This window comes from Amblyomma maculatum, chromosome 6 (genome assembly GCF_055883805.1).
Source record: "Amblyomma maculatum isolate TAMU_Amacu chromosome 6, ASM5588380v1, whole genome shotgun sequence".
In the NCBI taxonomy this organism is placed as follows: domain Eukaryota; kingdom Metazoa; phylum Arthropoda; class Arachnida; order Ixodida; family Ixodidae; genus Amblyomma; species Amblyomma maculatum.
In genome coordinates, this window is record NC_139349.1 from 73,919,614 (window position 1) to 73,938,092 (window position 18,479).

General features: G+C 42.1%; 1 protein-coding gene across 1 annotated transcript in view; it reads left to right on the top strand.

Moving 5' to 3' along the window:
* The window catches only part of LOC146186016 (atrial natriuretic peptide receptor 1-like), a 250,043-nt gene that overhangs the window by 135,200 nt on the left and 96,364 nt on the right, over positions 1 to 18,479 (top strand). The window contains exons 5-7 of the mRNA XM_084607971.1: positions 2,547 to 2,680; positions 5,882 to 5,912; positions 18,041 to 18,169. Coding sequence (XP_084464097.1) covers positions 2,547 to 2,680; positions 5,882 to 5,912; positions 18,041 to 18,169 — 294 coding nt within the window. The remainder of the gene's footprint in view (positions 1 to 2,546; positions 2,681 to 5,881; positions 5,913 to 18,040; positions 18,170 to 18,479) is intronic.

An 18,479-nucleotide genomic window follows, 5' to 3' on the forward strand; every position in this document is an offset into this window, starting at 1 on the left:
TCTTAAAGAAATATCAACCCAAATATTTCTTGATTTCAATAGTTGCGCCCAAAACGCTAGTCGAAAATTTTAGCTATTTGTCAAGGTGGGAAGATCTCTTTCCACTGCGCCTTTATGGAGATAAATAAAAGAGACACCTGATGGTTGAGTTTTTTGAAGCTTTCCTCTCTGGGCACAATGTTGAAAGCAAAAAATATTGTTTCACTTCTCGACTTCCTTCATGACTAGGCGTTTTAGCCATCATGTGATCAACTTCTGAGGACGAACGGAATCAAGAGGGCACGTTAGACATTCTTTGTGATCTAACCCTTTTATATAAACTATGAAGCGCAAAGAATACAAGAATCCAAATTGCCCAAAATAAAAAGACGTGGTAAGCAGTAACACGTCAGTTCTCAAATTTTCAGCGGTACGTCATCTTGTTTGCTTGAATATAACTGACAATAAATTTTACACTGTGATTTTCTACATATATAGTGATAATTTGTCTTCTTTTTATGTAAACTTTTTGCACTTAAGCATTGGATAGAATAACTGTAGATTACATTTTAGATATCTGCGAGTAGACATCATTTGTGCTATGTAAGGCTTTTTGTCATCTGAGAGTGATGTTTCGTCAAAAGCCGCTCGGCAACAAAGCTTTCGTGAAGCTTCATGAATGAGATCGGCAACAAAAGACGTAATAAAGGTACATAACATATTCCATTGATCCAGATGGTCACTGTTTGCGTTGCATTAGGCGGCCGTAGCTGCTTATCGAAACAATCCGACTGACATGGCAAAGGGCTGAGCAAATATTGAAACCGCCGGAGCAAAAGAGAGTTGGGTCCTTCCGACCGTGGTCAGTTTGTTATTCGAAATGGTAATTGGCTTGCGTAACGCTCCAATTTTCTGTTTGCCATATGTAAATCTGTTACCAACAGACTATATTGTGCTTCTTTTGTTGATGTACTGTCTGTACATTCGTGTTGATACCAGAGGAGCTCCAGTTGTGTTTACGACCATCGCGTGGTGTATATATGTGTGTAGCAACGCGTCGAGATTTCTCCTCAAGGAAAATGGCAGGTACTAAACGGGAAGGATAAAGAAGATAGAAATTTTACAAAGCGATCACCTCTGGTTTTGCGGCGCCTGACTTAGTGTGAAGACCGGAGCGTTCGCACCCTACAAACATTGAGAAAGAACGCGCTGTGTTTATTGGTTTACTATACTGCTCACAAAGTTATTACCGTTTCTAAAGACTACTATTCAAGCATCACAACTAGTTTTCACCGTGCCATATAGCATAAACTCAAACTCGCATGCACTGAACAATTAGCACCATATTTGCACATTTCTAATAAGATTTGAGATAAATGCTACTACACTTGTCCACGTACGTCTAGTATTCGCGCACCCATCGACGAGCTTTTCATTATTCCCAGATAGACCGATATGGTTCATCCTCGAATACACGTATTCGTCTAAATACTTAATTTCTGCAACCATTTCTACAAATATAGTCACGTGAAAATCTTATCGGCTAGTCAATTTGGTATCATTGCCATCTGTCGGATGTAACGGATTACCTTTATTCGCTCCTCTGCAATTATTAGACTTCTGATCCGCGTACAAGAAGAGAGTGAGAAGTTTGGGCTTAAACTGAACATTAAAAAGACAAAGATCATGGCGTCTTGCCCTATCAAGTCCTGGAGCATCAAGGGACAAGAAGTGGAAGCTGTGACAGATTTTCTCTTCTTGGGCTCCAAGATTACCCCGGAAGGAGACTGCAGCCATGAAATTAGGAGACGCCTGCTTCTGGGAAAGAGAGCAATGGTTAGCCTTGACCGCCTAGTAAAGAGCAGAGACATTAGTCTGCCAACCAAGATCCGTATAACTCGTGCTAAGGTCTTTCCAGTTGTGATGTATGGATGCGAGAGTTGGGCCGTGAAAAAGACTGACCGCCGAAGAATTGAAGCGTTTGAATTGTGGTGCTGGCGAAGACTCTTGACAGTTCCTTGGACTGCAAGAAGATCAAGTCAGTCGATATTGTCGACCATAAACCCTTACTGCTCATTGGAGGGTCAAATTCTAAAGTTAAAGCTCAGCTACTTTGGTCATCTGATGAGAAGAGAGGAGTCGCTGGAGAAAGATTTGATGTTGGGAAAGGTTGAGGGTCGCCGGAGAAGGGGTAGGCAGCGAACGCGTTGGTTAGATGGCATCCTCGAGGCACTGCAGATGAAGTTATGTGATGTTAGGAAGATAGTGAGAGACCGGAAAGCGTGGCGTGACATGGTACATAGCGGCACGAAGAGTCGGACACGACTGAACGACTAAACTGAACTGAACTGAACTGAACTGCAATTATAGGAGCTGCGTGCTGACGTACTATTATGTACCGTGCTATTGGTTTATTTTGTGGGAATGGTATACGTCAATCATTGACCTTATGACTGAAATATCATAAGTAGAGATTTCAAGAGAAATTGAGGTTTGAAATGGTGTTGAAGACGGCCTCGTTTACACCCTAGACTCTTCAATAGCTTGTTGGCTCTTTTCTATTCCAGGTGAATCCATTTGTTTCCGCCTTCTATGAAGCTGTTATCCTGTACGCACTCGCTATCAACGAAACTATAAACGATGGCATTTCGATCACAAACGGAAGCTACATCACGGAGAAAATGTGGAACAGAACGTTCGAAGGTGAGTTCGGCCTTTCTATCATAGCACATTGGTTCCCTTAGAGTATATATCTACAGCACCATCAGGTCTCTCAATCCTTTAACTCTTTCTTTTATGTTATCTTCGGAGAGCCTTTACGTTTCCCTCAAGTCGCCCGTGATGCATCTAGATCCTGTGGGCCAAGGAAAACTTGGCTAATTCAGTTCCTGCAACTTATATTTGGCCGAAATACTCTAGTTCACAGCGTTGGATTTATCGACTGGTTTTTAAGTCTGAGCCAATAGAGAGATTCAGCCTTGCATGATTCATTTCATTTGTCTTTCTGAGGCGCGTAAAGTGTGGTTAGGAAGTGTATCCGCTACTCAATAGATTTAGGCCGCAATGATAAAAGGGATCTTCACTTTCTCTCTTTTTTTCTTTTTTTGTCCTCTGTTTGTTGCCTCGTCTCAGCTTTAATAAATGCTTCGAAGGCGGCTCACTGTTTTTATTAGCTCAGGGCAAACTCTAAATTTAACTCGACGTGTTAGACCCTTCTAAAGGAGCCTGTCGCTTTATTTGTCTTTTTTTTTTTTTTTTTACGTACCTACCGTTCTCCAGAGAAATCACACTTTCTGGCTGGACCAGAGAACATGAGCACTTTTTCTCCAGAGTTCTGCCCAAATAAAAGCTTCGTCCTCAGTATTTACCTTAGTCACGGTAATTTATAAAAGCTGTCACGTTTTACCTGCCTCTCGTGCGTAGAATTTTCACAGGGATGGACCAAAGTGCTGCAAGTTTTAGATAATATAAATGACAATTTTGTTATTTTATACCTAAGTGCAACGTTGGTTGACCAATTCTTTCTTTTATCTTTCCGCACCGATGCCCGCGTGGAGAAACAAATGAATAAATTAAGCAGCAAAACGTAAACAAATGTACACATGATAAGGAAAATGGATGGCTTCGGAAGGGAAAGTTCGTGTTTTTCTTTCGGAGTACGTATTGGAACCACTGCTTGTAACAGCGGGCAGCTATCTGTCTTTTCTATTCAGAAAGTCTGACATACCTGTACAGATCTAGCAAAAATATGATATTGCAACATTTTCTATGAATAAGAGAAAGAAACTGCACAACATATTTTCATGTGTAAAAGGTTGAAATTAGGCACGGCGGTTTTTTAGTTTCATGTTATTTAAATATGGTAGACATATCGTTCAATGTAGGTCGGAGTCAATGCTCCGCACCCTTTTATTAGATGTTTAGAAGTGCGCAGTGGTCCTCATTCTGGACTCGGCGGTCACGGCCTGTTATTGTGTGTGTGTGTGTGTGTGTGTGTGTGTGTGTGTGTGTGTGTGTGTGTGTGTGTGTGTGTGTGTGTGTGTGTGTGTGTGTGTGTGTGTGTGTGTGTGTGTGTGTGTGTGTGTGTGTGTGTGTGTGTGTGTGTGTGTGTGTGTGTGTGTGTGTGTGTGTGTGTGTGTGTGTGTGTGTGTGTGTGTGTGTGTGTGTGTGTGTGTGTGTGTGTGTGTGTGTGTGTGTGTGTGCGCGTGCGTGCGTGCGTGCGTGCGTGCGCGCGTGCGTGCGTGCGTGCGTGCGTGCGTGTGTGTGTGTGTGTGTGCGTGCGTGCGTGCGTGCGTGTGTGTGTGTGTGTGTGTGTGTGTGTGTGTGTGTGTGTGTGTGTGTGTGTGTGTGTGTGTGTGTGTGTGTGTGTGTGTGTGTGTGTGTGTGTGTGTGTGTGTGTGTGCGTGCGTGTGTGTGTGTGTGTGTGTGTGTGTGTGTGTGTGTGCGTGCGTGCGTGTGTGTGTGTGTGTGTGTGTGTGTTCGTGCGTACATGCGTGCTTGAGTGCGCACGGATTATTTTTCTGTGTTTTTCTGGCTTACTGATTTTTTATTCTGTATCCTCCCCTGCAATAATGCCTATTGGCGCTGCAGGTATTTTTAAGAAATAAATAAACATTGCAACGACTCATAAATTTTCCTTTCAGTCGCATGTGCTACCTACAAGCTTCTTCATGATGGGTTTTAGAATATAGGTTTAGGTTTCTTTTCTGTTTACATTTTTGGCTTCGTACTCTACACCGGTAGTATGTAAATGAGACACTCATCAAAAACAAATGACGAATGACACTGTACCAGTGTTAGTTCACACTAACGTGTCAACGTCCGTTCACACTTGCGACTCGCAGCGGTCGCGCAACCGTTTTGGTCGAAAAGCGACAGTCGCAAATGGTCGCATCGGTCGAAAACGACTGCCGCGGTCCGTTCGGGCACTGCTCGAATTCTAGTTGCACGACTGCTGGTCGCAAACCGTTAAATTAATCAGCGGCTCAGCTGACGCGACAGTAAGTTAGCTTTACTCTATGTAGTGAACTGTCAAGATAGACACGATGTGGAAAGAAACCCGCAAGTCAGATTCGCAAGTGTGAACATCTGTTGCCCTCTGGTCGCATGCGACTGCCGGTCGCGCGTCCTTCGCGAGTCTATCACTCTTTCCTTGCAGTCTTACCTTCTGTCAGCGAGGCCTTTTTTTTTTACGTTACTGTACAGGATCCTTGTCTCTTATTACATCATTTAGTGGAACATTTCACAATTCGTCAGGTGGCTTGCAGAGAAAATGTCTGTTAAATTATGAGCATAACCTTTAATTGTATTGTCATAAATTTCATTACGCACTGTAAAATACTTGAAAACGGACCTTGTGGGGCCTCGTAATCCTAACGCTTCCTCACGCAGTCAGACAGGACACGCTAATTCGATCTAAAAATCAAGCAATATGGCGTTACTTTTTCGCGAAGATTAAGAAAACTAAAGGCCGCTTCATGGTGTCAAGGGCTGTGAGCGGTGTCTAATGAGGTTCCGTCTATGAAGCCTCACATATTTTAACCTATTTTATTTTGCTTTTGCCCTTTTCCTGAAGAGCGAAAGCTGATAAAGCATATACAGGTCGCACCCCGTCCGTCGCAAGTGGCCAGCCCCTGAGAGGCACGGTGCCTGAGTCGATAATTATGTTTCGCCTAATTTGCCCGCAGGCTGTTGGGCTTTTAGCCGGTGAGTAATTTTAAAGCAATTTGCGATTACTTGAGCGGCTCGACCTAGACGTTCTTGACCGCCTCGGCTGCGTTGCGCAAAGGCCTTCATTATTATGCGTCTTGTCATGCTTTTATATTTTTCTTCCACCGACAGGAATTACAGGAGCAGTCAGAGTAAACGAGAAAGGTGATCGTGACTTGGACTATTCGATCTTGGATATGAATCCAGAAACAGGCCAATATCAGGTAAGCCTCGGTTCGTAATGTGCGCAGTAATATGATTGTAATAAAATATGCTATAGACCTTGCTAACACTTGTTTGTATACTAAAGCAAATTGTGCCCCGGAGAACAAAAATTATTTATTTATTTATTTACAAAAACGACGCATAAAGAAGAGGAAACCTACAATTGTTTATAAGCACTATTGCTTGGGATCAGCAAAAAATTCAGTCAAAATAAATTTACTCAAGGAATCACGTTAGTCTAAGTAGAAAAAGTTACAGTGGGAGTACATTGTCGAAAAACATGTCTTGATCGGAGCCACAAATAGAAGATCACCCAAAATTGCTGGTCATACTAATCTATTTACCCTAAAGCCAGATATATAGGATGTCACAAGATGTAATAAAGAAAGGATGACACTTTAGGCAAGGGATTCCAATCAGACATTGTTTTCGACAAAAACGAAAATTTGAAGTGAATCATTTTTGAAGTGAACTCGCCTTTAAACTTTTTGATACCCTCTGCGTGGGCCATGAATGGAAATAAAGTAAAACGTTTACACTGCGGAGATAAGAAAATATCTTACGCTAAAAAAGTTGCTGAGATTTAACGTGACTGAACCTACTATAACATACGAAAGCCCTAGTTTAGTGTCATTTATTCGAATAGATGGGAGATACAATTGAAGCTGCCGCTGTCTTCTTGTCCTCTCCTGTGAGAGGCACACTCGTGAAGAAGACCACGGCGATATACGTTACCGAAGTTGCCATGAACCACATAGATATTAATCTCCGCTTTAACAATTCAATACAAACGTGCCTGAGTTACCTAGGGACATTGTGTCTAAGTAGGGATCCGAAGATTTCGGAGGGCCAGAGTCTGATTCCAGTGTCCCACCTGAATGGCGAAGACTGATTCGGCAGCGCCTGGCAACTCTTTAATGCGAGGAATTGCGAGCCGCTTATACACTGTGAAGTAGTGCTTTTACACTAAAATTTACTTGAGGTAAGGATTTGACACCTCCTAAAACCTTCTATATAACATTTCTGTTAGAATCAGATGTCTTTCGTACGCGCAACTAGAGTATACCTCTGATTTCAAATTACAACTAGAACAGGTAATGTAATATTAAAATGAGACAGCTAAGAGAGATACTGTCTTCATGCTAGAGGTTAGCCTGCGATAAAAAGACAGAAAAGAAATAACCTCAATTTATGTGCAATGTGCGTGAAAGCATAAGAATATATCCACTGTACGCGAGACTGGTCTAATTTCTTTCTTTCTTTTTTTTTTTAAGGCGCGGGTATGCCGAGGAAAGAAAAAAATCTGCCAGGGCACTTCTTTCATGAAGGATATTAATTTTCGTAAAGCAGCTTCAAAGAAAGAAGTGTCTCTACATTTTTGTTCAACGTGTGGGAAGAACACAAAATACGGGTTTCCTTTGTGCTGCCAATGCTTAACGTTGCACAACTGATTCGTGATGACCATGTTCGCTGCTCTACATTTCTGTGCTTTATTCCCTAAAGAAGCCACCACATGGTCATCTAATACATTACAGTTTTGTATTAAGGTATATTATTCTTGGCCCTGTTATTATTTTTTCTTCGAAGTGTGAGCTCCTGATAAAGGCAATCTTCATTGCTAAATAAATTACTCAATTTGAGGCCGCGAAGCTCCTCCCACCGACAGGGATCTGCATGTTGACATGCTTTAGTGACGTCAAAAATTGACACCGGTCGCCGCGTCATTTCCTTCCATCGGTTTCTGCGTCATCTCCAGCTGTCGATACACTGCGCTCTGTTTGCGCTTACTTACAAATCATCACGACTTCTAATGGCTCTTCTGAGCACATTTTTGAAAGCAAAACAGAGACTGTAGAGAAGCTCATTGTAGTTCTTGCCGCTACATTCATTTTCCACATCCTCTACCTCCAACGGCATCACTGCCAACACCTCGCCCTCTTCCTCCCAAATGTAAAAGCCGCAGCGCCACAGTGCCTTCCGCAAACTGCGTCCGTGCCAGCGATAAGACAGATCCCCTGCTCCACTGTCAGAACATCGGGCTAAACTTACTTGCTTTCCGAACATTATTAGGCCCTGACAATAGGAATTTCAAATATGAATGCTTCTTGAAGAATGTTGATCTGTACGGTCGGAGTTTCTGCTCACAGCCGCATTGCACCTGCTGCCGGTGCAGAGCCTCTTGATCAGGTGTTCTTGCGCGCTAGCTCCGCTTTTAGGTGTTAACAAAAATGATCATACTTTCGGTTTACCTTGATAAAGTAGAATTGAGAGGACGTTTAATGAGTAGGTCATTTATTTATAATGCGTCGCTGATCAATTCCTATGAATCATCCGCTGCGGCTTCGATGTGAAGCAATATAGGCCTATAGTAATGCCAGGGAAGAAGCATAAGCCCATAGCGCCGTCATCCGCCGCGCAGTAATATCGCAGTATCCGGTGCTAAAAGCCTCATGAACTTATCGTCTCCTTTCATGGTCCCGCTGGAATCGGACCCAAGCCACAAAACAAGCAGCGCAAGCGATGCTGTAAAGACGAGGTGGTACTTCAGTACTGAAGAGCGCCGCACCTTATGCAGTGCGCTGCTGCTGTGCCAACAAGTGGTACTCAAATATCGTACAAAAGCGCCGCTGGAAGACACTTTAGACAGTGCCTATGTGTGAGTTTTTTAAACTGGTTTTACAGTAGAAAGTGTACATGATGGTTCGGGCCAGAGCGTGCTTCTTTCGTACTGGGGTGCCGATGTGTCGCCGCTACTTCATTCATCCGCTGTCGCCGCTACTTCATTAATTAAAAATGCCAACTGAAGTCAAAAAGCCCAGTTTAAGGTAACCGCGGTTAGCAACATAACCGGGGTTTGGCTCTCCACATAAGCTTACCGCGGCTGCGCGGAACCGCGGTGGACGCAGCTCGTTCATAAAATATCCAGAAGAGGAAGCGACACGCAACAGATTTGGCATATTGCACCAATGACTGTGCCGTTCGCCGTATAAACAAGCTGTTCACGAAGAAAATAAATACTAGTTTTGAAGATATTTGCATATCAGGCGGAGCAGCAACTTGGAGTCTTAGTAGCCTTACGTACACATCAGTAATAAGAAGCAGTAAGCAGTTCATATTGCAAATTTGCAGTTATGAACCCTTTCATATTGTACGATATTCAGAAACAGCGAATCTTTACATATACACGAAAACGTTACGAAAGTTCATATCAGAGGGAGGAAATGACAGTCAATTTAGGGTGATTAGGTAAATAGAATTATTAGCACTTCTGTTTCGGTTCCCACTTGCTAATCAGCCTCCAGTCGCAACCTATCAAATATCCATGTAGTTTTCTATTATCCCATAGCAGTCCACTGCGGCTCCTCTTCTTTTTTTCTTTCCCTTCCAGCTTCCTTCTCTCAGGGTATAGCTCAGGTGTTCGCCAAAATATTCAAGGGTTTCTGTCCTTTTACCTTTCTCCAAACCATCCTTTAAATCTTTTTGAAAGATGTGAAATTGTTCCGCTTATACAGCTTGCTTCACTCCATTACTCGCGATAGAACGCACCCAGACCTCATTTATAATTGAACACAAAACGAAGGGAAATACACAGCGTCCAGCCCCAGGGCTTTGTTGTCCATTGTATCCAGTTTCGTTGCAAGCTGACTCCTCTGCGCGGGAATACCGTGGCGCTCCAGTCTCTGTGCACAGAATGTCCAGTGGGGCCGGGAACGCGGAATCGAATTCTGCCATTTGTAACCTGATGAACCAGTGTAGTTCGATGCGAGAGTCCCGCGAGATAGTGAAATCCTACGACCGAGCGCGAAGACTAGAGCTGTAAGAAAAGGTTTTGCTGTGAGGCAGCTACTTCAAGGGATCTGTTTTTTCTGGTTGCTGATAGTGCCAATAGAACCAAGGCACTGTAACCAAGGTGGCGGCTGCACCAGTGGGAAGAAAAAGTGCAGCTTAACAAGAACATACATCGCTGTGATCATGAGGTGTATGATAATTTAGAAGCCTTCTAGTTTTCCCGCTTCCTTTCTATGCGTCTCTCGTGTGCCATAGAAACGAGAAGTTTTGGTCTCTTTCATCCTTCCATTCCCACCGACTTTATTCGAACACCTCCTAATCTCTTTTTTTTTTTTTTTTCACTTTCCAAATTATGGTTCTTTCTGTGTGCTGTTTTTTTTTTTTTTTTTAGTGAAGGGGGGGGGGGGGGGAGACAAATTCGTTCTGTTTGAGTGTTGCTCTTCGAGCAAACGAGTCAGTTATCGTATGAGTAAATATTGATTATCCTGAGACCTTCAAGATAAAAAGCTGAGTTCACCGATTTGATCCTGGCTTTCTCAGGTAGGAGCATGAAACTGTTCACAATAAACTGTGACATTTATTTCACCAACAACCTCTTAAAATCACAAAATATTCGGACGTTTCGAGTCAGGTTCGTTTTTTTATTCAAAGCGTAAAAGATATAATTTGGCTTGGACTCTCAAGTACACCTTTGGGAAGAGAGATTATCACGGAGCGAGGGTGCCAAATTGAGGTGTGAATCACAAGACTGTTTACCAAGGGTTGTGACTCACAGCCGCCTACCGAAAGTCGGCACTTCCTCTAAGTCCTACCGCACCCTTCACCACTTTACCCTCAAAGTTACCCCTCCCCTATCAGGCTCTACAGTAATTGCCCTATGTTACCTTACGTGGCAAGCAGATTCAGTAATGAAAGTTTATCTTTTTTATTAAGTGTTGGCTGAAGAAAACATTCCATAATTTACTATAAGCTATAGAAACCCACCTGAAAAAGCTACTGGCTTTTATCTAGACCGTCCCTGAGAATTTTGCTTGCCTTTGGCTTCGTTTTGATTGTTACTGTAAATAAAATGAAGCTTAATGCGAAGGATACGAAGGGGTACAAAGGGACGATAGAATGAACGACCTTTAGAGATATGTCAGTATTAAAGTTACACGCCGCGATGATAGACAAAATGCGGTTCATAGCCGAACAACCACGGCGTGTGACGGGAAGTTCACATACAACGCACAAGTACTGTCAACGTCTGCGATGCAACGCAAATCACTCTTTTTCGCTCTCACATCAAGGCTTCCACGTAATAAAACCACACAATTTCACAGCATGTTTGCTTGTGTACTCATCCTTACTACAAGTTCAGTTCAGTTCAGTTCAGGCGTCAATTTGGGAAGCTGTGTCCCCTCAGATAAAAGTGCCATCTGCCACCATGTGATACGGATATCAGTTCGATTAGGGTGCACTCAGTGCGAATGGGGGTACGGAGTGGTCCAATCATTAACAGTATAAATGCATACACTGTATCAACAACCGTCCCTAAAGCTATTTGTACAGAGCACATGCTGAAGCAGTCATATATTAAATAAATAAATTTAATTAAATATGCGGACAAACCTAGGAGAGTGAGAGAACCTTCACCATGAGTTGCCACCGCTGGTTCTATTCTTATTTGGGGACAGCCAGAGAACCGTAGGACCAACGTCGGGTTAGAAGAAATGGCAGGAGGTTGGCTTGCTTCGTAATAATCGTTTGCGTCACAGTTATGGTGCGAAGATCAAGAATGCAGGACCAGGGCTTTATTCGTGTGCATGCTGTTTTTAACGGGATACGCGGCCTGAAGGCCAGCTAGCAAAGTGGCAGTTTTTGTCGTTGATGATAAACTCGACCGTGGGACACTGTTGATGTAGTGCTAGCGCCTAACAGCTTGGATCTACACAAAAACTCAGATGTTCCAAAGAGCCGAATTCGTGCACTTCGTAGCCTAGTTGGTACGGAGTGCTAAAAGCAGTCATGAACGTAGATGCATTAACGTAAGTAATATGAAAAAATCGTGATATTCTTAAGAGCCATATAATTTTCTCCAATAATTAAAACCCTCAACAATACATCGTGAGAAATATAGCTAAGGAATTGTTTAGACCAGTAGTTGTACTACTATCTCTATTAATGTCAATGGGTCGGATAATTAGTGATGAAACATCTAATTAAGACGCTGTCAAAAAAAGGAATAAGAATTTCTTTTTTCCTACGCAATTACTGTAGCGTTTTAATGCAATTTAAGTAAATGTAGAAGGGTAACCAAGCTGAGGTATTACTCTGTGATCTGAGATGGATTGAATCGTAAGCCGGTTTAACGGTCTCATGATGCATGCGCCCACATCGCTGGTGCAAAATATTCATTGAGAAAGAAGAGCAATTCGTTACCAAATGAATTAACTCTCATATGCAAAACGCGCATTCGCACCGTAATCCAGCATCCAACATCGGCGCATACACGGACATTTAGCTTTTCATATACCGCCACCTCCACCTATCTGTTTGTGAGAGGACAGAGCGCAGGGCACTGTTTTTCGTATTTACGTTTCAGCGCCCACCTTACTGATTGTCAGTGCGGAATTGAAAAGCAAGAGACTCGAAGAAAACGCTCTCTAGAGACACACTCAACATTCAAACGCAATCTTAAAATAAAAGAGACCATCTTTTTAGGTGCTAATCATTGTGGCTTAGCCACTCTGCTTTAGTGTTAGTTGGAGATAACATCCAATTCATTTTGTTTGATTGGATTTTCGCGAAAGAAAACTTACCTCTTCCTCCAAGCTATAAATCGGCGCTCTTGCGGCCACAAAGTTTTATTTGATAGCGCAGATACCCCTCCCATGTGATTACTTGGAAGCGTTCGTTTTTTGTTTTTTGTTTTTTACCTTTCTGAGCAGACTCGTAATGAACGTGCGCATGCATAATGCATTTTTAATCCCTGGCAAATTCAAGGAATTAACGCAACGAGTTTCTGGAAGTCACCAGCGCGTCTGCTTTGTTTTTGTTTACTCTCCTGAGATACACATACCTTTCCACGAGGATGCAGATGCTTCTGAAAAATAAAATTATTTCTCTGCGGTTCTTTTTCGGTTTTCATTCAACGTGCTTAGGCTGTGGCGTTGTTGCTTTGTCCATATACGTACGCTCTCTAATTTAGAATATTGTCGGTTTTAAACTTTGGACGCATGCTTTTCCTTCGTTTGTGTGTTTCTTTCAATGCATCGGATCTTTCTCTTTCTCTTACGGATCTTCTTTTTGCCGAAATGGAGTGCTTAAAAAATTATCCTGCTTTTGAAGGCGGCAGTCTTCCGACGTCGCTAGCAGTGCGCCATGGCAGTACGTTTTTCTTTATGAACTACAAAATACTCAAGCAAGATGTTGGGTAATAAGGCGCCATGATGGCTATAGCATGAACTGAATTGGGCTCAGGGCAGGTGTGTACAACTCCAATGTTTTTATAAGATTTAATGTTCATACTAAGGAAGCTTGAAGAATGCAGAGCCTTCAAAAAATGTGTTTTTAAACATCCGCGATTTTGCAGCAACCGTCTCATATAAAAGAGCATTCGTGAAGGCTGCAGAGAACAAAAAGGTAGTAATCATTTTACTCTGTTCACTGGTATATTATGCTTCCTGCATAACGAATGCATTCTCGCTCTTTGGAAAGTGCTTTTGACCTTCGCCTTTTGTAAGACATTAAGGGCGATTCCAATTCTCACTCAACTTAGAGGTTCAAGCCACTCATCACGCGAATGAAAAGGATATTAGCACATTTATGTTTTATTTATTTTATCACATGCGCCTTTATTAACTACGTTCGTGATCTTGATCAGAACGTGGTTAGTGCAACATCTCTAATTGAAAGGAAAACATCTGAAGTGCCTAATTATGATGGCGTTTGACATTTAATATCTGTTTCTTTACTCATTTTATAAGAGATAATCTGCGACAAGGCACCCTTTGCTGAGTAACCAAGCCCTATCACCTGACATAACTGCTTCATTTATGGTTCAAATTGGCAACTACAGCACTTCCAAGTTTGCTTTCTTCCGATGTTCTAGCCTGGACCCTCAGTGTTACACTGATGTCGTTCATTTATGTTTTCAAAAGCTTAACGTACGACAAGCAGGCTTACCTAAATTTACTCATGCCTTTAATTTTGTCTCATGCCGTGCTTAAACCTAACAAAATTCCAGCCGATGTTTGGTTACAACACTGCTAAGTTGTGCACTGGTAAATAATGCAGCCAGAAAAGAAGAAAGAAACTCTCTCGACTATTTTCGACTAGTTGGACAGTGTATGTTTTGCTATGTTTTGTTTCGAATTCACTGTTACTCAAAAGACTGAAAACTTGTTTGCACATGCGAGCGGATATATAATAAAGTTAATGGAATCTACAGCAAGTCACAAGGAAGGGCAGGTTAGTGGGATAAATATATATATATATATATATATATATATATATATATATATATATATATATATATATATATATATATATATATATAAGTGGGTATAAGGGACGAATGCCCCGCATGACCCAGATTGTATGGGCAGAGGCGAAGTATTCCTTTTGTTTTTTTCCCTTTTCTTTGGGCTGCGCTCCATGCACTACAATGCCTTCTTCGAGCAGCGGTGCCGATGTCTAGGCAGCGTGCTCGTTACAGCGGGAGAGAATAATATCCAGTTCCCGCCACCGGTGCTTCACCATTTGAAATTCTAATGAAATTCACGATTCCTCTTATTGGATCAGCTTCGAGTTTCGCGCTGTTATAAAATCAACAGCATGCTGGCAGAACTGGAATTCTGCTGCCGCCTGCGCAAGCCTTCGCAGAAGTAGCTCGGCTTCGTTCATAGGGTGTGCTTGTAACGTAACTCTCTCTCGGAACCACCAAATGCTTCAAGAAACTACTGGGGTGTTGAAGAAAAATTAAATTGGTGTGACTGAAAAGCAGCTGTGTCGGGAATTGCGTTTCCTTCGAAATTTCTTTTCTACTTCGACGTAGGAGGTGAAGTTTTAGACTCTTGGCTGGTGTTGTATATATCTCTGAGACCTTGAAGTTGCCATTTTTTTATTTATTTTTGTAGGTACTTGAATAACATGGCATCTTTTTTTCTGTCTTAATATTTCGCCTGGAAGAGATCTTTCACACAGCTTCCAAAGCGTATAACATCGAGTGTACAGGCCGACAAAAGTTTACACGCACGCATAGGCGAGTTCAAAAATATGAATGCATGCATACATGTACGTCGTTTCTAGCTTATTTAAAAAAGCATTTTTAAGGGTCTTTTCTCCAAGGTAAAAAAATCAATCGCTCCCAGCGTGCTTGCAAAACTAGGTTCTGAAATGGAGGCGATGTCTAACTTAAAGCTCTGACGTGAGACTTCGTCTACTTAATAAACATGAAAACGATTGATAACGACCAATAAAAATCATCAGCCTCGTCAAAACATAGTCTATGATAAAGTTATAGGATTAATGCATGTTGCTTGTTTATTCCGACGTATTTATTTTGCTTGTTTATTCTAGCACGGCGTTTTGTCTTTGTCAAACAGTGTAATGGTACACTCTTTAACGACGGCTCTGTATTTCGCCGACGCACATGTTTATGAGCTAGTTCTTTCTGATGCAAGGACATGCTAGGCATGTTTCAGTAAAGAAAGAAAGGTTACTGACTCTGCTGCGGTTCCAGGAATAGCTTGTGGTTTCAAGTAAAGAGCTGAATATTTTGCATATGGCATATTTATTTTCGCCAATGTTCTGTTTTACCGAGAAACTACACTGAATCTACAGCTGGCTATATATCTTGCAGCACAAATTTATTCCTGGTTTATTTTTCGCTCGCAGATGTTAGCATTCTTAGAGAAGTGTCCATTTATGCCAACTAAAAACGATTCGCTTTCCAAGAAGAAGTAATGCCGGGATGCTAACCAGACATAACCGGTCGCTGTCCCTGTGTGTGGTGAATGAGATACGGCAAGACCTTAACAGGCTGGCTGTAAATGTGACACAAGGCGACCGTCGGTCTATCTAGTTTAGATTTCCATTGAAACAGGTCGCATGATATATGTCTTCTCCTTTTACAGGGTTCTGCGCCTTAAATAAGCTGCTTATGCGGTCGCGATGCCTTCTGTAGCGCTCAGCTTATCTACCTCACTGACGCGAATTTAGTTACTGTTTATGTGCCGGCGAAAACCGATTTCACGGGCTCCTCTGTCGCAAGTCATAATGTCTAAAAACGGACTAAAGTGGGCAGCAGAAAAGAAATTATTTACCGCCTGGTGGACCATACGGCCTGCAAAAGTGGCGCATACTCATCCGCACAATGCGTTTTTGCTGCATCTTTATTTCGTGAAGCGTTATTCAGAGAGAAATGCATAATGTGTCCACAACCCGCAGGCAGCGTGTGTTTCCTTTGCTTGTATTCATTATTTGTGGGCTCCCATAAATAACTAGAGCCCCATTACTTGTATTTTTCAGTCCTACTACTTTTCCCGCTTTATTATGAAGGATATCATAAATCACAGCCTTGTAAAGGAAATCTCGACACCATTTGACAAGAGACGGGCGCATTTATTTTCCATGAAACTGCACTCCTATATACACTGTTTTTAACGTACAAAAAGCACCAAAAAAACGCTTGGCGCCACAGTTTTTTGTTTGTTTGTTTGTTTGTTTGTTTGAATATAGAGTGGTGTTTGGTCATCTAGGACTGTATGATAGGACTGCGCGAAAACACGTTGTTTTCTTATAGATATAGCAATTAGTTACCTTTAAGGAAATCAGCAGTTACATGATATAGTGCACAGCGTGCATCTGAACTAGTTCACACTATTTTTTACGTCCGTTTTCTTTTTCTCCCTCATCGCTGTGGAAGAAAAAGTGGATTGTTGTCGTTGCGTGGCGGTCTAAATAAAATATCAGCGGCATTTTTTAGACGGTTATCTTTTTTGTTCCGGTTGCAAAAACTGTAAAACATATACCACACGTGCAGGCTTTCATGAATACTAATTTTTGTTCTGATTAGCAGTGCTCTTATAGTATCTTTTAAATCTTTCGAAATTTAGCTTCAATTGTGCGCTATTAAAACCATAAGGCAATTATGCTCCTGTTGAGGGCAATACAACCGAAAGCCTGCATTTCTAACAGGTGACCTAATGCATTTGATTCAAATTAACTGCACAAATGGGCAAAAATTGTGAATTAGCCGTCAAAGTTACCCCAGTGAGGCAGTCATATCACGCATATCTCTTTTGATTTAATGCGGCATGGAAATTATATAATACTAAGAACGAACAGCACTAATTGTACTTTGTCAATTATACTAGGACGCAGAATTGGACTTTGCGAAACAGCCTATAAGAGTTCAGAAGAAGTGATGCAATTGCACGCCTTGCCATTTAAATATGCGTTGAGTGAAAATGTATTGCAATAACGACTCTCTCCCGTGACTTAAGAACGTGACTCATCATTTTAACGGAGGTTTTAAATGTTCGCACTAGCCAAAGCACTTTTTACTTGCGGCTTGCGCAGATGATTATAGGCACCGATTACTATCCTGGGGTTGTTGACTGTGCAACCGCGCATTCGGCTGCCTCAGTTTTTTTTACTTGTATTGCTTATAATATAAGACTTTGATATTGGTAAGCGGCAAGATGAATGACTTGTGAGCTAGAATGAAGGAGAAGGAATGTTAAATTGGCAAACACCCATCGCGTTCCACCCCTCCCCGTGCCAGTGCTGCTATCGATCTATGCTCCTATGCGGCAAGGATTGCAGCAAAGATCAGGAAATGCATATAACGGGAGCTCAGGCCAATAGTTAGTGGATAAGGCAACAGACGATTTTCCGCACGATAATAAAACATAAGATTACAGAGATATTGTAGGAAGTAAACATGCAAGAAATTTCTATTGAGTGGCATTGATAGCCACAATGAAGGCGTTGTAGTTTCTTGAAGCAGGGTTTTTAGAAGGCCTTGTTTATGATGGTCTGTAAGCGTATTTTGAAACTTGTCTATCAATCTGACTGTTCAGAACATTTTTGTATACCTCTCTTGTGGCAGTAATTTATGCTCACTATGGTACGCACAATGTCGTCAAGGCCATCTAATACGCCTAAAATTCGCGAGAAAAAAATTACTTAAAACAAACATCGCACCAGTTCAGCGCTGGATAGTGTTCTTGACATCCGGGTTGTTCGGATCAAGACGATAAAGTGCATATTAATGCCATCTGGGCAAGTGCACTGAAGTGTTCTCTATCCGCCGTGAAACTCCGATGACCTTTTTAACTGCTATTTGCAGGTGGTTGCAAACTACCTTGGTATGCGGCATGAGTTTGTAGACGTGCCTAATCGTACCATTCACTGGGCCGGCGGACGGACTTCTCCGCCTCCGGATGTGCCTCGCTGTGGGTTCGACGGATCCCAGTGCGCTGACGGTGAGATAAACTTCTTCTCAGGGTAATCTCATACTTCTCCACTGGTTCTGCTGGCGGCTGCCAAATGAACTGTTCTTCTCACGGCTGTGGCGACGGCGGCACCTCTACAATGGCAGAAGGAAAAGCAGCCACGTATGTGGCGGCAATACGTGGCGAAGTGCACAAGTGAATTATATTAAGCACGAAACTTCTATTACATTCTCCTCCATACCTTAAGAGCTATTCAATCAGTTCAATAACCCTTAAGCTTGTGCAAGTACGCTCACATGTTTCCCTCTTTCTTAATACTCTGTGCCTAATCAT